This window comes from Phoxinus phoxinus (genome assembly GCF_949152265.1).
Source record: "Phoxinus phoxinus genome assembly, chromosome: 2".
NCBI classification, from domain to species: Eukaryota; Metazoa; Chordata; class Actinopteri; order Cypriniformes; family Leuciscidae; genus Phoxinus; species Phoxinus phoxinus.
In genome coordinates this window covers 4778526-4796878 of record NC_136877.1, presented here as the reverse complement: position 1 = coordinate 4796878, position 18353 = coordinate 4778526, and the positions used below count along the sequence as shown (strand labels likewise).

The 18353-nt window shown below is 40.7% G+C and overlaps 2 protein-coding genes across 5 annotated transcripts in view; both read right to left on the bottom strand.

Moving 5' to 3' along the window:
- gramd2aa (GRAM domain containing 2Aa) overlaps positions 1-1253 on the bottom strand; it is a 33761-nt gene extending 32508 nt beyond the window's left edge. Inside the window, exon 1 of one of the 2 annotated variants that reach the window (XM_079598690.1) lies at positions 1069-1253. In XM_079598690.1, coding sequence (XP_079454816.1) covers positions 1069-1178 — 110 coding nt within the window. In that variant the 5' untranslated portion in view covers positions 1179-1253. Of the gene's footprint in view, positions 1-239; positions 536-1068 lie in introns of those variants that run through there. The other variant, XM_079598691.1, reaches the window with a different exon arrangement.
- A 1301-nt stretch (positions 1254-2554) lies between these two features.
- znf609b (zinc finger protein 609b) overlaps positions 2555-18353 on the bottom strand; it is a 56762-nt gene continuing 40963 nt past the window's right edge. The window contains exons 4-9 of one of the 3 annotated variants that reach the window (XM_079598616.1): positions 11021-11108; positions 8155-10465; positions 7502-7826; positions 6645-7019; positions 5365-5443; positions 2555-4871 (exon numbers count right to left, since the gene is read on the bottom strand). In XM_079598616.1, the coding sequence (XP_079454742.1) occupies positions 5370-5443; positions 6645-7019; positions 7502-7826; positions 8155-10465; positions 11021-11108 (3173 nt within the window). In that variant the 3' untranslated portion in view covers positions 2555-4871; positions 5365-5369. The remainder of the gene's footprint in view (positions 4872-5364; positions 5444-6644; positions 7020-7501; positions 7827-8154; positions 10466-11020; positions 11109-18353) is intronic. The other 2 variants (XM_079598615.1, XM_079598617.1) reach the window with 2 other exon arrangements.

Below are 18353 nucleotides of genomic sequence, written 5' to 3'. Positions count from 1 at the left end.
ATTGAAAACGGAAGTCAGAAGAGAAGATGTCAATTTGACCATCACTTCCACAGATGCTGTAGCCTATTAGAAACATCCTCACAGTCACAGCAGTAGTTGTTTTGTTATTTGATGCAAAGGTAATACGAATAGTGTTATAAATTTACACACATTAAAAAAATAAAATAAAAACATTGCAGGATTTACAATGCGTGAAAACGCGTCATCACAGTCAGAAAGATCCGTTGACAGACACGTACCTGAGGAAATATCCAAACCCTCGCTCGACGTGTCCCATAGAGGTGAGTCAGTGTTGAGACAACGACATCTTTCCCGGCGTTACAAGACCGTGTTTATGCGTGTAAAGTGTCATAAGTGTGATCGTTATGTAGTCAGTGTGATGTCTTATGAGAGCATAGCGTCAGTAGCATTAGCGACTCGTGGTGTTATTAGGAAGCTCCTGGAACTCCCGCTGGATTTACTCCAGCGCGCGCACACACACACACACGCGCGCACACACACACACACGCGCGCACACACACACACACACACACACTGACTGACATGCTGCAGAATCGGAATAACTACCCATTTGCTCTTTAAATCAATTCTTATTTTTAGTCCAGACACTTGACAACGACTGACAAAGCAGCCTTAATGTCCGTAGACGTCTATAAAACGAACCTGTTGTCTTAGAAATGCCCATTATCATAAAGAAACCATTTCTAAATAATTTTGTTATTATTATTATTAGCCTATTGTTATTTTACTTCATGGCTGAAGCATTTTATACAGTAGGCTACTTCACAAAAGTTGTTGGTAATATTATATTTCTACCTTGATCTTAATTTAAAAACAAGATAACAAATAGTAGGATTGTGCAAATTAAGTTAAAACAGATGTACACAAAGCATATGAATGAAATCCAAAGTGAAAATTCAAAAGTAAAGCCTAAAGCACACATAAATAGCCTGAAATTACTGGGGACATTCATATTTTGGCAATACATCTCTGACAGTTTTTAATAGCTTAAAGTTCAGCATTAATAAAAGACACATGTCAACAGATTATTATGCATCTGAGCCTCACCGGTCCCGGGTACGACAGGTCCTGTTGCTGTGACCATGGGGCCGTCTCTGTGCCTCAGGCCCCTCCGCCGAAGGAGCCTCAGAACTGGCTGCGTATATAGTGCATCCCATGAAATCCCAGATGTCCGATGCAGACTTGCTTAGCAGCAAGAGGAAAGGTGTACTTCCATGCCCTTGCAGGACATCAGAGGAAAAGTCATTGCCTCAGCATCTCCCTGCCTCCCTCCCATCCCCCCTCCCATCAGCGATAATCAGATTTTACATTCACAATCCACAAAATCATCCCGCATAATCTCCACCGCTGCATCACGTTGCACATAAAAAGCTCCTTTTGTCACAGACAAAGCACTTTACACGAGCTGAAAGGGCTTTATTGTGCAAATACTCAAATGATTCGAAACAATGACCCTTTCAGACGTTTATTGTTGTCATATGACTGTCTAACAGCATTAGAGCAATAAGGCAAGTGAATTAAAATACTAGGGATTTTGAATTTCATGCATCCAAGGTTTTTAACGGTGAAGGATTTGAAATATTTCCAGAAATTTATTGAGCCTGTCAGTCTTATAAACATAACTAGTGCGCATGCGTGGTGAAAATGAACGATGCGCAGCAGAAAACGTGGAGGTGGCGCTTTTGAGTACCAACATATTTGCCATTTTTGGGGACAGGGACACGTTTACTGACTGGAGAAGGATTTTTCTCCATCTCTGGTAAGATCGCAATCATGATGATAAGTGTGTTCATTCATTATTAGGGGTTGATCCGTACGGACCAGGCCCTACGGTTCAGCACGCATGTTATTCATGGATTAACTGCTAAATTTAACCAACAAGTTTATCATTTGGATGTGATTTGTCTTGCCAATTGACACATTCAAACGATTTTAAACACGGCAGAAGAGGCGGAAATCTGTCATTTCTGCTCTGACAGCCGCGAGATCACGTCATGTGTGTTAGAGATCAGGAATGATGAGAGAACATTGTGTTTGGTACGTTTTTCCTCTTCAAATCAAACTTGGGTCTTCAGCCGACAGTTTAAATCCCGTCTGGCTAGCGCTCTTCCATTAATGTTCACGCATTAGATCAGTAGACGGAGAGAAGATGGTGCTTTGTGGCGGTTTGAACACATTCGACCACATGAATACACACTAAATACAGGTGTAAACAGAGTCTAAGACGTTTTGAGCTTGTCCACTTTCGACCACTTCCAGAGGCAGTTGAAAACACATGCCGCTGGAAGTGGTTGAAAGTGGACGAGCTCAAAACGCCTTAGACTTTACACCTGTATTTAGTGTCGTCCACTTGTGATCCGAATCGACCAAAACGCATCTTAATACCAGGTGTAAACAGAGCCTAAGATAACTTACCTGAAAACTATCTTCTGATTGAAGGATAAGAACATTCAACTTTATTGTAAAGTAAAGAAAATGTACAACAACAAAAAAAACTGTAAAACAGAACAGAGAGAGCCACACAAGGACAGATGTGATTGTCTCATAAAAAGATTTATTTTTTTTGCCTAAATGTACAAAGGCAAGTTACAGTATTGTATAAAAAAGAAACGTGGTAATGTACACTTTACATAAGAGAACAGTCCAAGAAAGAACAGAAGGAATTGGGTGATACAGCCAAAAAAAAAAAAAAATCTAAACAAAGCCATTAAAAAAAAAAAAATGTAAACATTCTTTAAGTACCGGGGCCTGATACTTGGTGATAAGTTGTCTTTTGAGAAACACTTGGGATGAAGCGCGACAGGAAAGAGGTGGTAGTCCATCGTGAAAATGACGTAAAGCATGCAATAGTGCACTGCGTCCTCTTTCCAACAAATCACAGCGTCAACTGAGCACCATTTGAAATGAAATGCACGTGACAATGTTCATGTACTGAGAATCTTTCTTAACTGACAAAACCACAAAGGTCAAACAATATTGTTCAGGTTTGAAAGTAGTTGTTCTGTGGAGCACAAACATCCCAATGTACCTAATATCAAATTACATATTTGGATGTGTAACAACCCATTTCTCTTAGTATTCCGTGTACCTGGTGCTTTACTGCTTTTTTCCATTGTGACTTTACACATGGGAGAGAGGGAATGAGTCAACATAATCCTCCGAACACCTGTCTGTCGTCTCGTTCCAACAGAGCCTGTTCAACTCTACCTGCTCGTTTGAAAACATGAGCCCAGAACGACCAGGAACCGCCTGAGATCCACCATGAGCTGTGACTGGTCGAGATTTTAGATTAAGAGACTCCCGAGACTTATTTGAGGGATCTACTGAATGTTCAAAAACCCCAGCAAGCCAAAATAAAGCAGAGAGGACAGTACCGAACAGGAAAAGAAAAGCACACCCAAGAGACAGATTTCAAAACAAAACATCAAAGTAATCAGATGGTCGCTTGATTGCATTTTAAAACAGTCCCTCTGTACATCATATACAGACATCACATAGTGTGCGCAACCGAGAGAGTCGACAGCGTTTGGTGCGGAACCAAAGTTTGCTTTGCCTGAGGAGACACCGTTTAAAGTCACATTTCTAGTGCTATAGTACACCATGCTGGACGACACATGAAATACACAGAGCATGATGGGCTATGAAAGCATGTTCGGGTCAAACGCTCACTTGGTTTCATAAAACACGCTGGAGTTATCACAACACTTCCACAATAAGTGTTCAGGGATAGAGCGGCCCCATGCAAGAACGAAACTACTGGGCCTCTGGTGTCACGCACCCCATAATGCTGTAGCAGAACGGCCACCACGTAAGCGTCTCTCTCTATAAGAACTTACTATACCTCGTCACATTAACAAACATCCATTTTAAGAACCACAGCGATAAATCGGAAATTCTGTCAGCGATGAGGTAAGGTAGCCAAGGAGGATATTCGGATTCAAGTTGAAGGATAACCAAGTGAATTCCCTGGAGTAAACGGACCTCAGCCGCTGATGTTCTTCTGAGAGACTCAGTGCTCACTTAAATTATATGTCGTGAATGAATCTGGAAGTGAAGTATCTCGGGCAGTCATGCTTTTTAAAAGTGGACGCTTACCATGAGAGGCTGGATGGTAGTGCTGAACACGTCCCAATAAAACCGCATGACTGTCTCCTACACAGTTTGAGCTGAGTGCTATAACTTACTGGTTGTTGGAACTGAAGTTTTTTGTTACACAGAACCATGCTGATGATAGAGAAGCCAGGCATGGGAAAAAGAAAAAATCTTGAGGGAAAAAAAAATAAGAGCAGTCTTGAGGCATGTGGCGAAGAGAACCGTTTAGGAACCAAGGGCAGAAAGACGAGAGTTATGAGACAATGCTAGATATTATCCGCAGCGGTATCTAGAGAGCAATTCAAAAACCGTGGGTCAAACCGATTTTTTCTTCTTCAGTGAGGATGCCAACTAAAATAAAAAAAGGAAACAACTTTAGTTATCTCAGTGTGATAAAACTATTTTCAGTCTTTGTGTTCTTATGTCCCCTCGAGTCCTCGCCTCAGTCTGGCCACAGCCCGTGTCGGCCGAGTACAATGACAGTCCTTGCTTTCTCAATCACTCCTCGCCGGTTCACAGGCAAGAGTTCAGTGGCCAGCTGGGCTTTGAGCAGGGCAGGATGGCTTTAAACCTGGTCTCAGTCTGTAGTGGGGTACGAGGTACGGATACTAGGAAAACATCAATCTGCCACACATTCCGGCAGAAAACTAAAAATATAGAAACACCATTCAACTGATGTCTAAATGAACTCCATATACTTCCCCATGTGATCCAGTCACATGATTAATTGTAAAGAAGGGCGAGACAATCAGGTTTCCCTAAAGAAAGAAAGAAAGAAAACACAAGAAACAACTGGTCAGAATACAGCATCAATGATTTGGCTTTCAAATTGAATCTATAAACAATTAATTATAAATTTAGTATTTTTATATATTTATTATTAAACATGCCTAATCCAATGGACTCTCCCCATTTCCCTGATGTTATTACATGTCTTTCCACCAGAGGTCAGCACAGGCTTCATTTGTTGAAACGGTACAGGAGTGTTAGCAATGCTGCTGTGCTAAAAACACTAGCCTCAATCTAGCGGTCCTTAAATAATCATGCTGCCATGAAACAGATGGGAGGTCTTACAGAACCTTCAGTGTAAGCTTGGATATCAAAAACAAGCTTTTACATTACGCATGACATGAAAGCAGAAATGGGGATACACGTGCTGCTGTCAAAACTGACTGATTTATGCCATTTACTCTCTGCTGGGCCACAATCCATCACTTCTGCTGACTTTCCTTGATCTTTGTTTCCTCTTACCATTCTCACCTCCGTCCTGGTGGGTACAGGGAAGGGGCTGAGGCTTGCTGACTGGCAACAATTGCTGACGATGAAAGGCCTGCAATTAAGGAACATCCAGTAAAGATGTTGTTTACGCTCAGTTTCCTTGTGGAATTGGCACAGTTTTATGAGCAGCAAAATTTTGTTGTTTTTCCCCCTAAACACATCAGATGAGCCATTTGAAATGTCATTAAGAAATGCCTGGATCATATTGTATCCCCCTTCCCCCCGTATCTTTAAAACAATTAAAATTAAAAAAAGTAATTTATAACAATGTCATAATTAAACATAAGGTCACAATGCACAGTAGGCCTATAGTACAAATGAGTGGTGTATGATTGTGTTCTGAAATAAGGCGGCAAAAGTCCTCATTTCATTATATATATATATATATATATATATATATATATATATATATATATATATATATATATATATATATATATATATATATATATATACATACACACACACTTAACTATGTACTAATATATATATATATTATATATATATAAACACACACACACATTTAACTATGTAACAATTAATGTTCTCTTTATTAAAAACCAAGTATAAATCTCATCAAGTTAGTTTTTAAGCATTGACATATCATTTATTCAAGAATAATAACTAAAAGCACAATTTAACAATTAAAATAATACATTTTCATATAAAAATATATTAAATTAAATATTAATAATAATAATATATTCAGCTGTTTTTTATTATTTTCATCAGTCATCAAGCTTCAAGCAAAAGCGGTGATATCTAAATGGCTGAGTTGTTTACTTTTGAATTAGTCTTCCCATTAACACCATCATTTTGTTAATTCAAATCGACTTGCGAATACGCACGAAAACAAGAGGCGGGATTTATCGCACGAACCTATCATACACAATCATAAACAATCGTGCGATGGAGGCATTCCCTCCTCACGTGACTTTTCCCCATTCATTATCAATTACCCCCCACTAAACCCACATTTTTGTAATATTTGCATTGTTTTATTTTTCTAATATGGATTATTTTCTCATCCAATTTATTAAGGAGGCACTGCCTCCCTTGCCTCCTCGGAAGAAACGCCCTATATATAAATATTCCATGTAAAACAGGCTTTTTTCCCTGTATTTCCAGTCAGATTTTAGAGTTTATTATGTTCTAGAGTCTGGACAGACTGTGAGCTTCATCCACAACCTTCTCAAAATAATCAGAATATTCATATTGTATTTGAAAAGTTAATGTAAAAAAGTACTGCTAACCTGTGGCGTAAGACAGATCGTACTGCCCGGCTACAAGGGGATAGCCTAGATGATGGTGGTGGTGGTGGGGTGGCATTAGGCGTTGGGAGGGAGATGATCGAGGCCGATCCATTTCTCTCTCCCTCTCTCGATCCCTCTCTCTTTCCCGCTCTCGGTCGCTTGCTCCTCTCTCCCTTTCATGGGAGGGCTTGTCGGCAACAGTGGGCGATTTGCTCTTGTATTGGTTGGCATGTTGGTGTAGTATGTCCAAGGCTTTGGACTCTGAAGCTGACTTGTTGCTGACTGTGGGGCTGGAGCGAGATTTCTCTGCTTCCTCTCCACCTCCCATTTTACTGCCGTAAGGGGAGAAAGGGTATCCCGCTGGCAGATATGACCCTAAAGATTAGGAAACCATACTGAGTTTCTATTTCATGGAAGTGCCTTTACACACTTTTAACACACATAAAGACCCAAAACATACTTTATGCAAGTATATGAATGCCAATTTTCCACAATTGCCAAAGTTGATATCACATGTTATTGTGCTAAAAAAAAATCAAAACCAATTTATAAAGCAGCGCAAGTATGTGTTGCATTCTCAACATTGTCACAAGGAGCACTATAGTGGGGATCCGTTCATCTACTTGCTGAACCAGTTCAACTGTTATCATGTCTAAAGCAGCTACCTAAACAATAACGCATCTGGTTTAAAAGCAGTGGTATTTGAAAGCACCTCAATAAATGCAACACAAGAAGACTGCGCACTCAAAATGTGTCTTCCAAGCAATCCTTTGTACCATTCTGTACTTGCATAGAGTATGATGTTGGCCAAACCATTCAAATCAATCGTTAAACTCAGATGTTATAATTCATCTTACCTGGGTAGTTCTGCATCATGACAGAGGACATGCCTCTGTATCCAGGATGGTTGGGATCGTAGCTTTGTCCAAAAGGATATCCGTGCATGTAATGCAGGTAGGGTTGGTGCTGTGTCAAGGGGGAGCTGAAAGGTATGTGGGCATTGGGCCGGGGATCTTTCCCCCCGCTTCGATGGTCCTCAGTGTTGGGAGGACATGAACCATCAGTTCCATCTTTACCATCTTCTTTGGAGCTGCTGTCTTTCGGCCTGGGCCTCTCATCTTTGACTTTTCTTTCTCGCTCCCTGTCTCGCTCCTCATCTGGCGGTCTCTGACTGTCAGGGTACTGGAAACAGAAAGAAGTTACAGTTAGGGTTTTTGAAAGGTAATTAAATTAGTTCACCCAAATTAAATCTGTGATTTTATTAGTTTGATTTAAATTCTCACCCTAATGAAATCTGTGATTTTATTATTTTGATTTAAATTCTCACAATAATACTCAAAAGGCAAGATCTTACGTTTTGCATTAGAAGACTTTAATTGGGCTTGTTTTTATCCTTTTATATAAGATGAAGGTGAGTAAAAGATGACTGATTTTTAATTTGTAGGTAAATGATCCCTCTAGTTTGCAAACAGTGGTGTCGTTCAGTTCAAGAATCACATGTTTTCCTCACCTGTCTGTACCACATGGCTTGCTCCATACCCAACCTGGCAGACTCTACACTTGCCTTTGAGTCATCCTTTCCATGATGGCCAGCTTCACTAAGCTTCATTTTAAGCCCCTCAGCCTGCTGTGGCTGTAGCTTGACCTCCTCCCCTTTAGGGATAATGACTGACTTGACAGGTTCGGAGGAAGTGTCTCTCTGCTTGCCAGTGGGCTGTGGCTTTCCCAAGTCTGAAAGGCTGGGGGCTTTTGTTAAGCCTGGAGGAACAGGGCCCTTCTGTTTCCAGTCCTCCTTCAGTGAGGTTTCCCTGTCCTTTACACCGAAATCAGGCTTTTTCTCAGCAGACCTGTGCTGCTCGGCCATAAGTCTCTGCCTCTCCTCATACTGCTGCCTGTAGGTTGGATTAGTGTTCATGAGGTGGTTGTGATAAACCTGGTCTGGGTATCCATATGGGGGGACATAGTATTGGTTGTAGTATAGTGGCTGCATGTACATATTGGAGCGCTGCTGAATGACCGAGGCTTGCTGCTGTTGGTGTGGGTGACTTGAAGCGACCTCAGTTTTGTGCTCATCCTGCACATCCACCTTCGGCTTCTCCTCTGGCAATTCTTGTTCATCTTCCTTCTTCAGTTTCACAGGTTGTCCGTCTGGTAGAGGCCCACTAGCAGTGGAGCTACTGGGGCTAGGGTGGGTGTAACTTGGAGAATAGTAGTTGTCATAGCTAGCATAATATGAAGATTCCTTAGAGGATGCCTGAGAGGGAAAGAGAGCCTTTTTCGCACTATCCCTGCTTGACTGATCTTCCGTCTTGACTTTGACCCCTTCCGCTTTGCCTTCCCCATCCTCTCCGGCATCAGATATGTCAGAGTATGCAGGACTATTCGTCTTAACCGATGAGCTATCAGCCCCATTCTGGGTGACAACGTGAAGAGGAGTGAGAGGCTGTCCGCTGCTATCCACACGACTGGCCACCCCGATGGATGGACTGGGGGCATTATCAGTGAAGCTGTATATCTTATCCGCCTCGGCCTTCATGCTAGCAAGGCGGCTTTGATGAGGGTCCGACGAGCCATTGAGATGACCCTCACATCGACTTCCTGGGTCAGAGGATTCAGAGTACGGACTTTTCCCCTCTTCAGTTTTCCCACTTTTTGTTGGGAGCTTGGGACTGTCTGCATCCTTAGCCAAATCTTTCTTTTTCTTGTCCTTTTTCTTTTTGTCTTTGGAGCTGCTCACGGCTGGATTAATTGGCGACGAGTCCCCAGCTACACCTAACTTAGACTGCATGCCTTTCAGCTGGGGACTCTTGGGGATACCCTGCAACATGTTGGCCAACCCAGGGGGGTGGTTGGGGCTCCCGCCACTGAATGGTGTTGGCTGCAGAGCGTACATTTGCTGAGAAGGGATGGATGGAGCCATGGACCTGGAAGATTTCATGTTCTTCTGGGACAGCTTGTCAGACTTGACAGTGCTGTTGGGCTTTTTGGACTTCCTGTCCTCTATGCCATCATTGCTAGCCTCGTCAGCAGTGACGCAAGGCCCATCCTCACAACCCTCCATTGGTGTGCCACAAACGTCTGCTTCAACATCACAATTTTTTTTCTTTGTCTTAGAGCCAAACTTTCCAGGAGAGGGAGATGGACTCTGAGCATCAAAGCCCCTTCCTTTAGGCGTGACAGACCGTGCTGGGGAGAGAGAGCCTTTCTGTGTAATTGAAGCTCCGTTGCAACTTCCTGGCTCAGGGTGGAGAGAGGATTCTTCCCCATACTCGCTGTCCCCATCCATATCTAACTTAATATCATCGTCATTATGTGCACGAGCCTGATGGTACTTCAAGCCATTGATGTGCTTGTACTTCTTGTTGCAATTGGGATGTGGGCAGTCAATCAGTACAGGTGAGGGGCAGGTTCGGTCTAGTGGAGGAGGAAGGGACTCAGTTTTAATGATAGGAATTGGGAGTGCAGAAGAGGTCATTCCACCGTTTGAATTTGTGCGCATACGCTTATTGCCTTTAGAATCCTCAGAGCTGGAGTTGGGCTCCATGTCTGATGTAGGCTTGCTCTTGCGCTTACTGGCTGAGGAGGGACTGGCTTTTATGTCCTCTGTGTTGCTGTTAGGCGGAGTCCTGCGCTCAGAGGAGTTTTGGCTTCCACGCCTACCCTTGCTGTTGGAACTTGCTCTCGTCTTGCTGTTGTTGCTGCCCTTATTATCAGACGAGTTGCTGTTCTCATTGACTGGGGTGTTGCTATTGGGTCGCATTCTTTTACCGCGGCCACGTCCATTTCTCATTTCGAGGTCACTTGTGGGAGACTCGCAGAACCTAAAAAAAAATTTGACATTATTTATTAGACCTTCACAATTAACTTAATTTGCCGTCATGACAATCACTAAATTATATGCTGTCAATGGGTAAATTAGAGGGGGGGGGAATACAAAACATTTAGACCTCTAAAACAGGCTAGCAGTTAAAATACTAAATAGTATGACATTTAGAATTGTACTTTAAACATTTAATACAGCATGCACTTTACTGGATAACATTTAAATGCTACTAAAAAGCTTTTCATAACTAAATCACTCCTGAACAACAAATAACAAATGGATGTTCAAAATATAAAACTGATTTTAAAAAGCACACATTTAGATTCTTGCATTAAGCCAGAGGTTGGATTGTATTCTTCTCACTTGATAAGCTTGGAGATGTGTGTGTTTTTAATAGAGTGCCTCATCCCTAAGGGTTATGATGTGATACACCTGGCTTACTGCTAGCCTAGAGGGAGTAGGGGCAAGTGAAGTGGGAGGAAGGAAGGAAGGGGGGCTCCTGGAGAAGAACACTTGATTTTCCTGATTTGAAAAGTTAAAACATTTCACATACCTTGGAGGGGCCCAGTCATGACGTGTACAATCCAAAAGTGTTCCGACATATGTTTTGTTCCTCCAGGTAACGTTAACCACCAGCATACCTGTAAAAAAATAAAGACGACCCTTAATATAATGTGAGAACATCTCTATTATCTTAGAGGCTCAATGAGACTAATAGTATAGAGTTATAATTCTAATGCTCCTCCACCTCATTCACAATATTTCACGCACAGTCCTGGCAGAAGCCACAATTTAAATAGTTCAAATGGTATTTTGGAGACTCTCAAAGCAGCCATGCTGTTTTTGACTGTGTACTTCATGATAACACCAGCTAAAAGCTGTAAGGAGCAGAGTGTGTCATTTCTGGGAGGAAAATTGTTTGATGGTGTCCTCCATCTGACTTTGCAGTACTGTGAGCCGCCTCTGCAAATGGTTTAGCAATTGTGCGAAAACAGCTGAAGTAAATGAAAATGTTTGTGGCTGGCAGTAATTCAGAGGCTTTGCTACAGAAGCTTGGAAAGGTAAGTGCTGGATATTTCTGTGATTTTACACTACCATAAAAGCAGGCAAAATCAATATTGGATTCCAATTAAATGCCCTTAATAGTTCATGAGAGGCAGTATAATGTTGTGTAACCTTGATATGGCTTCAGTCAGACTAATAAATGTATTTCAGATAAGCCTCTAGGATGTTCTGCATAATATTTTGTACACTAAATTAACATTTTTATAGTAACTATAGAATGTTGCTTTATTCAAGGAGGAGTATCTTCTTACTCAAAACCTTGTCTTGTTTTCCTCCATCCCAAACATTATAGTATGGGCATCAGAATGTGAGAGCTGAATTCATGACCGTTCCTTTGAAAAATGTCAATGGAGGTCAGTCGAAGAGCACATTAGCGGGGCCCCTTCCTATTTCACTTGCAGTCATTAGTGGTTCTCTGGCCACCTGTCTGAACCCAGACTAAATGAGGCTAAATGGCCGGCATTTCACCTCTGATGCTCTTCAGAAGCCAGAGTGGAACAAACAGACGTCTGGCATGTGCACTGCACTCTTACACTCCATTAAAAACATCTCGGTCAAGATTTACTAGGGAGATTTAAATCCATACATTGTGCACATGTAATATTTGACATGCAAAACACTGACTTTTAAAATAAAACACAATACATAAAGAAATAAGATAATACCTCTCACAAAAATAACACAAACTCCACAAAACAACAATAAAAAAAATCTGGCTTAAAACAAAACAGCTTATTTTTTTAACAGTTCTTATTTTTTCCCGCATCTTGGTCAAGCTGGTTTAGAAGGAAACCAGTTAAGACCAGTCGACTATCTTGGGCTGGAATAAGTTTTTTTAAGTCATGATAAAACAATTGCAGAAATAACATGACGAAAATATTTATATTTTTAAATCGTTCATCGTTACTTAAGCCTAGTGATATTTTAAAAATGGGGGAGTAGTCATCCAATATGTCCACCCAAAATTTCCATTCCACTAGGAAATACACGAGCAAAGGGGAAAAATTATTGATTTTTAAGATGCATGCACTTCATTGATGAAATCCAAGAAGTGACGTATGCAAATGAAAACAGAAAAGGTAATGACACAATCAGCTATGTTTTGTTTAAACCAACAGTCAATTCTGGCAATAAAATAGCAATGGCTTATTGAGGTGGCCCTGGAAAGAGGGTTGAATCAGGATACTGGCACATGAGCCTTGCAGTTTGGCATAGGGCTGGGCATCGTTCAAAATCTTTCGATCCGGTGCCAATTTCGATACCTCAGTTTCGATACCGGTTCCTAACGATACTTTTTTCGATACCAATTTTATGAAATCTATTTTAACAAGATTACATAACATATTACCTCAGAAAAACTTTTATTTTTTATTTATTTTGTTTTATTTTTTCAGTTTGACTCATGCTCCTTAGCCAGTGCACAAAGGAATAAAAAATGTTTTATAAAGCGCTCATGCTCACCAAAGCTGAATTTTTGAATAAAAAAATACAGTAAAACTTTAGTAATATTGTGAAATAGTATTACAATTTAAAATCGTATCTAATATATTTCAAAATGTAATTTATTCCTGTGATGTCAAAGCTGAATGTTCAAAATCATTACTTCAGTGTCACATGACCCTTCAGAATATGAAAACAGTTTGCTGCTTAATATTTTGGAAACTATGATAATTTTTTTCATGATTCTTTTATGAATAAAAAAATCAAAAGAAAAGCATTTATTTAAAAACGAAATATTTTGTAACATTACACATGTTTTAATGTCACCTTTGATAACTTTAATGCATCCTTACTGAAAAAAAATTCTGACTAACCATTAACCAACACATTTTTGAACGGCAGTGTACATTCAGTAGGTTATTATTTATTGCAATATAAACACTGTCCGAGTGATCAACAAGGTATCTCTTCATTTACCAGTCGAAGACGGAGCAACTTTCTGCTCTCATGTTTACTCCGTGCACTGTCAAGGTCTTCATCGTGTTTGTCGTGGTACCGGTCTTTGCAGCAATTATTTTAGCGCAAATACAGCATCGCGCGCGGTTGGCATCGAGCCTGGAGAAATGTACCCACACTTTTGATCGATTTTCCACATCTTTAAGGTATTATGTGTGTGTGCTCGCGTCTCATATGAATATGTGCGCGGAGAGTTTGTGTGTGTGTGTGTGTGTGTGTGCTCGCGGCTCATAAGTAGGCCTATGCGTGTCGAGAGTTTGTGCGTGCGCGCGCGTCTCATATGAGTGTGCGCGGAGAGTTCCGCGTGTTTCGTGTGAATAGAGTTTGTGTGTATGTGTGCGTGAGCGACTTTATGTGTGTCGTTGTGCATTTCATATGTATTTGTTTGAGCACTGACGTTGACGAGTTAACTCCTTAGGTATCGAAATCTGGAACCGAACAACATGTCATTTTTCGATACTCGATAGTATCGAGGCAATTCGGTCGGTACCTAAAAAGTATCGAGACTCGGTGCCCAGCCCTAGTTTGGCACGGTTGTGTTTGCTGGCACTGGGCCCTTCATAGTCTGTGGGTGAGGGCTTTCTGGGCTCTACTTCAAGAGCAATAAACTTTCAGAAGATTTAGGGCTGACATTTGGAGGCATCAGCATGGATGGCTTGTGAGAGTGGATGCCACACCAACACGACCCTGGTCTGCTTCCAGCGTCCTGCAGCGGGATTTGTGTCAGAGTGATGCCTAGAAATATTGCACCAATCTGCCTCTGACTGTTTCATCATGAACTGAGAGCTGTCTGCCCTTAACCTCCTGCCATTCTGGGATTCACGCACTGGGCTGAAACATGAGCAAGTCAATATGTCCATCCACAAATAAAAGGTTGCAGTGCACTAGATAAGATTTCCACACTGGGCTTTGGATGAAATAAAGCACGGCACTGTTGATGATTCGAGGAAGTCAAGAGAGGACACTGCGACTCAGCAACAACTTGATCTGCAATAAGTCATGGAAGATGGATTCTCTATTACAAAGCTCAGCGAGCTACCTAGGCAACATTTGTTGTTTTCCTAGTTACGTTCCTGACACAAATGCCACTCTAAATTATATTCCCCTACAAGATACCTTGTTTTTTTGCTTAAATCTAAGGTAGCACTGCATGAATCCATAGTGTAACTAAGGGAGATCCAACAAAAGTAATGGACTGACAACCACTGTAAAGATGCCAATCAAGTCCGTTAAAAAGTATGTTTTATATAGTATAAATATGGGTAGTATGAATGAAATTCAATCGTACTTCATCAGCCATGTTGTTACTGTCACGTGTTGCGTCACTTCACTTCTATTCATAAATCCCATGAGGCCATTGGATGTAAAGTGTCCATTGAATGCGCACCAGAATCTCGCCGGAAGTAGTAGGCCATCCGGGGATTTTTCCGTCTACTGTTTTTCGGATATTCGGACATACTACTCGTTTGTCATTTACAGACTATATATTAGGGAAGTATTCGATTTTGGATATATCGCAGGTCTTATGGCAGGGCTGGGCAAATTTGGGATGTGTCCGAAATCAGAAAACTGAAACTATTTGAGGGGACAGCCATTTGTAGTGGTGTCCGAAAACATAGTTTTTAACTGCATCCTTTCAATCCCACAATGCACCGCAGTAACGAGTGTACAACTGATGTACGCTCAACGGCTAGAGAATACCCATAATGCACTGTGAGAGTCACAGAATTAATTTCTGCGTTTCACCAGAAGATGTGGAGATGTTTCATGTCATGTGGAGCATTCTGAGATTTTATTACCACTGGGTGTGAATTGCGCTAACATACCTTATCTTCTCTGAAAAGCGTTCCACACATTCAGCTGACATAAACCATACTTTAAATAAACGAAAAAACCTATACAGTGATGAAATGTTTTCTGTGTTGTCCTGTGATGTCCTAAACTGCCGGGATAAAACACACAACACGTACACGTCCGATAATGACACGTCCAATTCGCGAACTAATGACTCCTTTGAACCAATTCATTGTAATGAAGGTTAAAACAACTGATTTTTCCAACACTGAACTCACGAGACGTCTGAATCGGTGAATAACTAATTGGTAACACTTTACAATAAGATTCCATTTATTACACAAAAAATACCGTTTGCTTACGCAAGTGTAAGCTTTAAAACAAATAAAACCACTTGGGGTTTTTTTGCCGAAAAATCATGACTACTTTTTCCCCACTCAGTGCTATCAGGCATCGATAAGAGAATCGTTAAAGAATCGAATCGATAAGCAGAATCATCAGTGGCATTGATATTGATCAAATCTTATCAATTCCCATCCCTATTGCTAAGTTTCAAATAGTTATTGCACAAACTACGCAAAAGCGGCAGCCCTTCTGATGCAGTCAGCGTCCGAATTCACTGCCTCAAGTAAACCATATTAGTGGATTAATGTAGGGAATAGTGTATGAGGGTATTGGGGGCGACTCTCCTGCCTGTAGCGGTCTAGTAATCCCGAAGACCTTGATTAGCTTGTTCAGGTGTGTTTGAGTAGCGTTAGAGCTAATCTCAGCAGGAAAGTGGATCTTGAGATCCAGAGTTATCACCAGAGGGATCTTATGCTGCGTTCAAGTAATGTCGGAAAGATCATATTTGAAAGTCACCACAAAGCTTTCATCATCAGGTGTGTTTAGTCTAAACTCTGCGGCAAGGCACATCACTCCTGCATTAAAGATTCAAAACCAACATAAACTTATCACACTGTCAGTGTTAGGACTTAGGAAGTTATCCTTATGAGAAGTGTGGGTGGACTGTCTGCAACGTCTTTAAGAGAGTGCAGCACAGCGGAAAGACATCTCAAAGTGTGTGAGAGATGTGTTCCCTGCCACGGGATCTTGCTGCTCTACTTTCCACCCACACAAAGTGTCACCACGATACAGATCTGCCCAACACCCCGATGAGGAAAATAACACATCAAAAGAAGAGATGCACACCAGTGGAACCAGCTCTCGCATCCCAAAGAGAGAGAGAGACAGTGTATAACACCAGCACAACAAAGGTTGCCTCTGAAAAGTGAAAGAGCAGATGACTGGAGCCCTGTGTTTGGGACCCGTCCTGCAGAAACAGATCCGAGCTGATGTTGTGGAAGTGTGGCACTGGTTGGGAAGGGCTGTCAATGGACACACAAACGGACTTGTTTTTCTCTCCCTCTTGACCCTTCAACTGCGTTCTCTCTCCATGTCAAAGACACACACACACACACACACACGAGTGGCCACAGAGGAGCGGGGTGAATCAGACACACTGTGCCCATGGCAAGAGGAATAGAAAACACTTAGACAGCCAATGCGCTGTGAATGTTGATGAAGCAGGGCTTTATGTGGCGGCACTGGGAGGATGGCAGAGAGTGGGCGGCACGTATTCCACTGCCTACCCATAGCCTAGATATGCTCTCATTTAGGGATTTGAAGGAAATTTTTCCTTTTCTTTCTCAGCAATCAAGACTGAGGCTGGTGGAGAGCTGAACAAACTGACGTTTCTGCAGTGGGCTATGATTAGAAGCGATAAAAAAAAAAACCTACAGAATCTGGACAAATCCAGTTAGAATAAATTAAATTGCAAGCGTGAGGTACTCTGCCTAAAAAGCTCAAAGAACGAAGGTCTGAAATCACTACGAGGCAGGTGTTTTTCAAATAAGATATAGATAGATGTACTTTATTGATCCCTGAGGAGAAATTCAGGAAGAGACTAATATGTAAATTAGGACAGGAACAAATTATTATTTTGGTATTGGTGCACTGTAAGGATTACTCTAATAATAACTCTTGAAATCTAATGGAAACAAGCAACTTTTACAAGCTTATTTATTTAAGTAAAATGACAATAATATATTTCTCATTTAAGGCGAGACTCTACAGGTGAATAGAGTACAATTTTAAAATAATAGATATCACCATGAAACTTCCTCAGTTGATTACTTACACAAGTTCATAAAAAAATGTATTACAAGTTTTTGAAATTTGTGTTTAATTATGCAAATTTGGCATTATCTCATTAAATATGCGCAAGTTTGCATATATTTTCAGGGGATAGATCTGAACATATGATAAAGCCAGGTGCAAAATTCTTTTTTCATTTTGATAACACACAAGATGAAAAAAGATGTTCAGAGGGATTTCAGGATATATGCTTTCATTACCTAGGAAATCAAACTATACTGTCCATAGCCTTAAAAAATCGACAGGACAGGAACAAATTATTATTTTTGTGCACTGTAAGGATTACTCTTATAATAACTCTTGAAATCTAATGGAACGAGCAACTTTTACAAGCTTATTTATTTTAGTAAAATGACTAATATATTTTCATTTAAATATTTAACAATTACTAATAACGATAGATCAAGACCCTTTTCTACACCTACATTTTCAAAGGCATTTCAGCTCTTGTATACATATGAAGCATAAATGTTTAAAAACTTGCACTGTTCTGACATACACCAGAAAGCGTACGCACAGAAAGCCGGCTGTCACACAGCGCAAGCACAAAACTAAGTTCTCTTATTGAGCTTTAACTGTCAAACACATGCAAGGTTTACATAAGCACAGTCGGTTATGTAAACGGTTCGGATGTGTGTCAGTATATTGGATCTGTGCATGAGGTAAATTAATGTTAATCAAACAACAAGAAAATCACTCACTGAATAACTTCAGTAACATCCATGTATATTTGAAGAAGTCAATGCAGTTTATTTGAATATTCAAAACAGACCTTGCTGAAAAAATTTAAGCACTGTTTATTTATTTTGTACCTTATATTGTATTTAATCTATTATTTGTAATTTGCATCATTGTTCTTATTTCTAATAAAGATA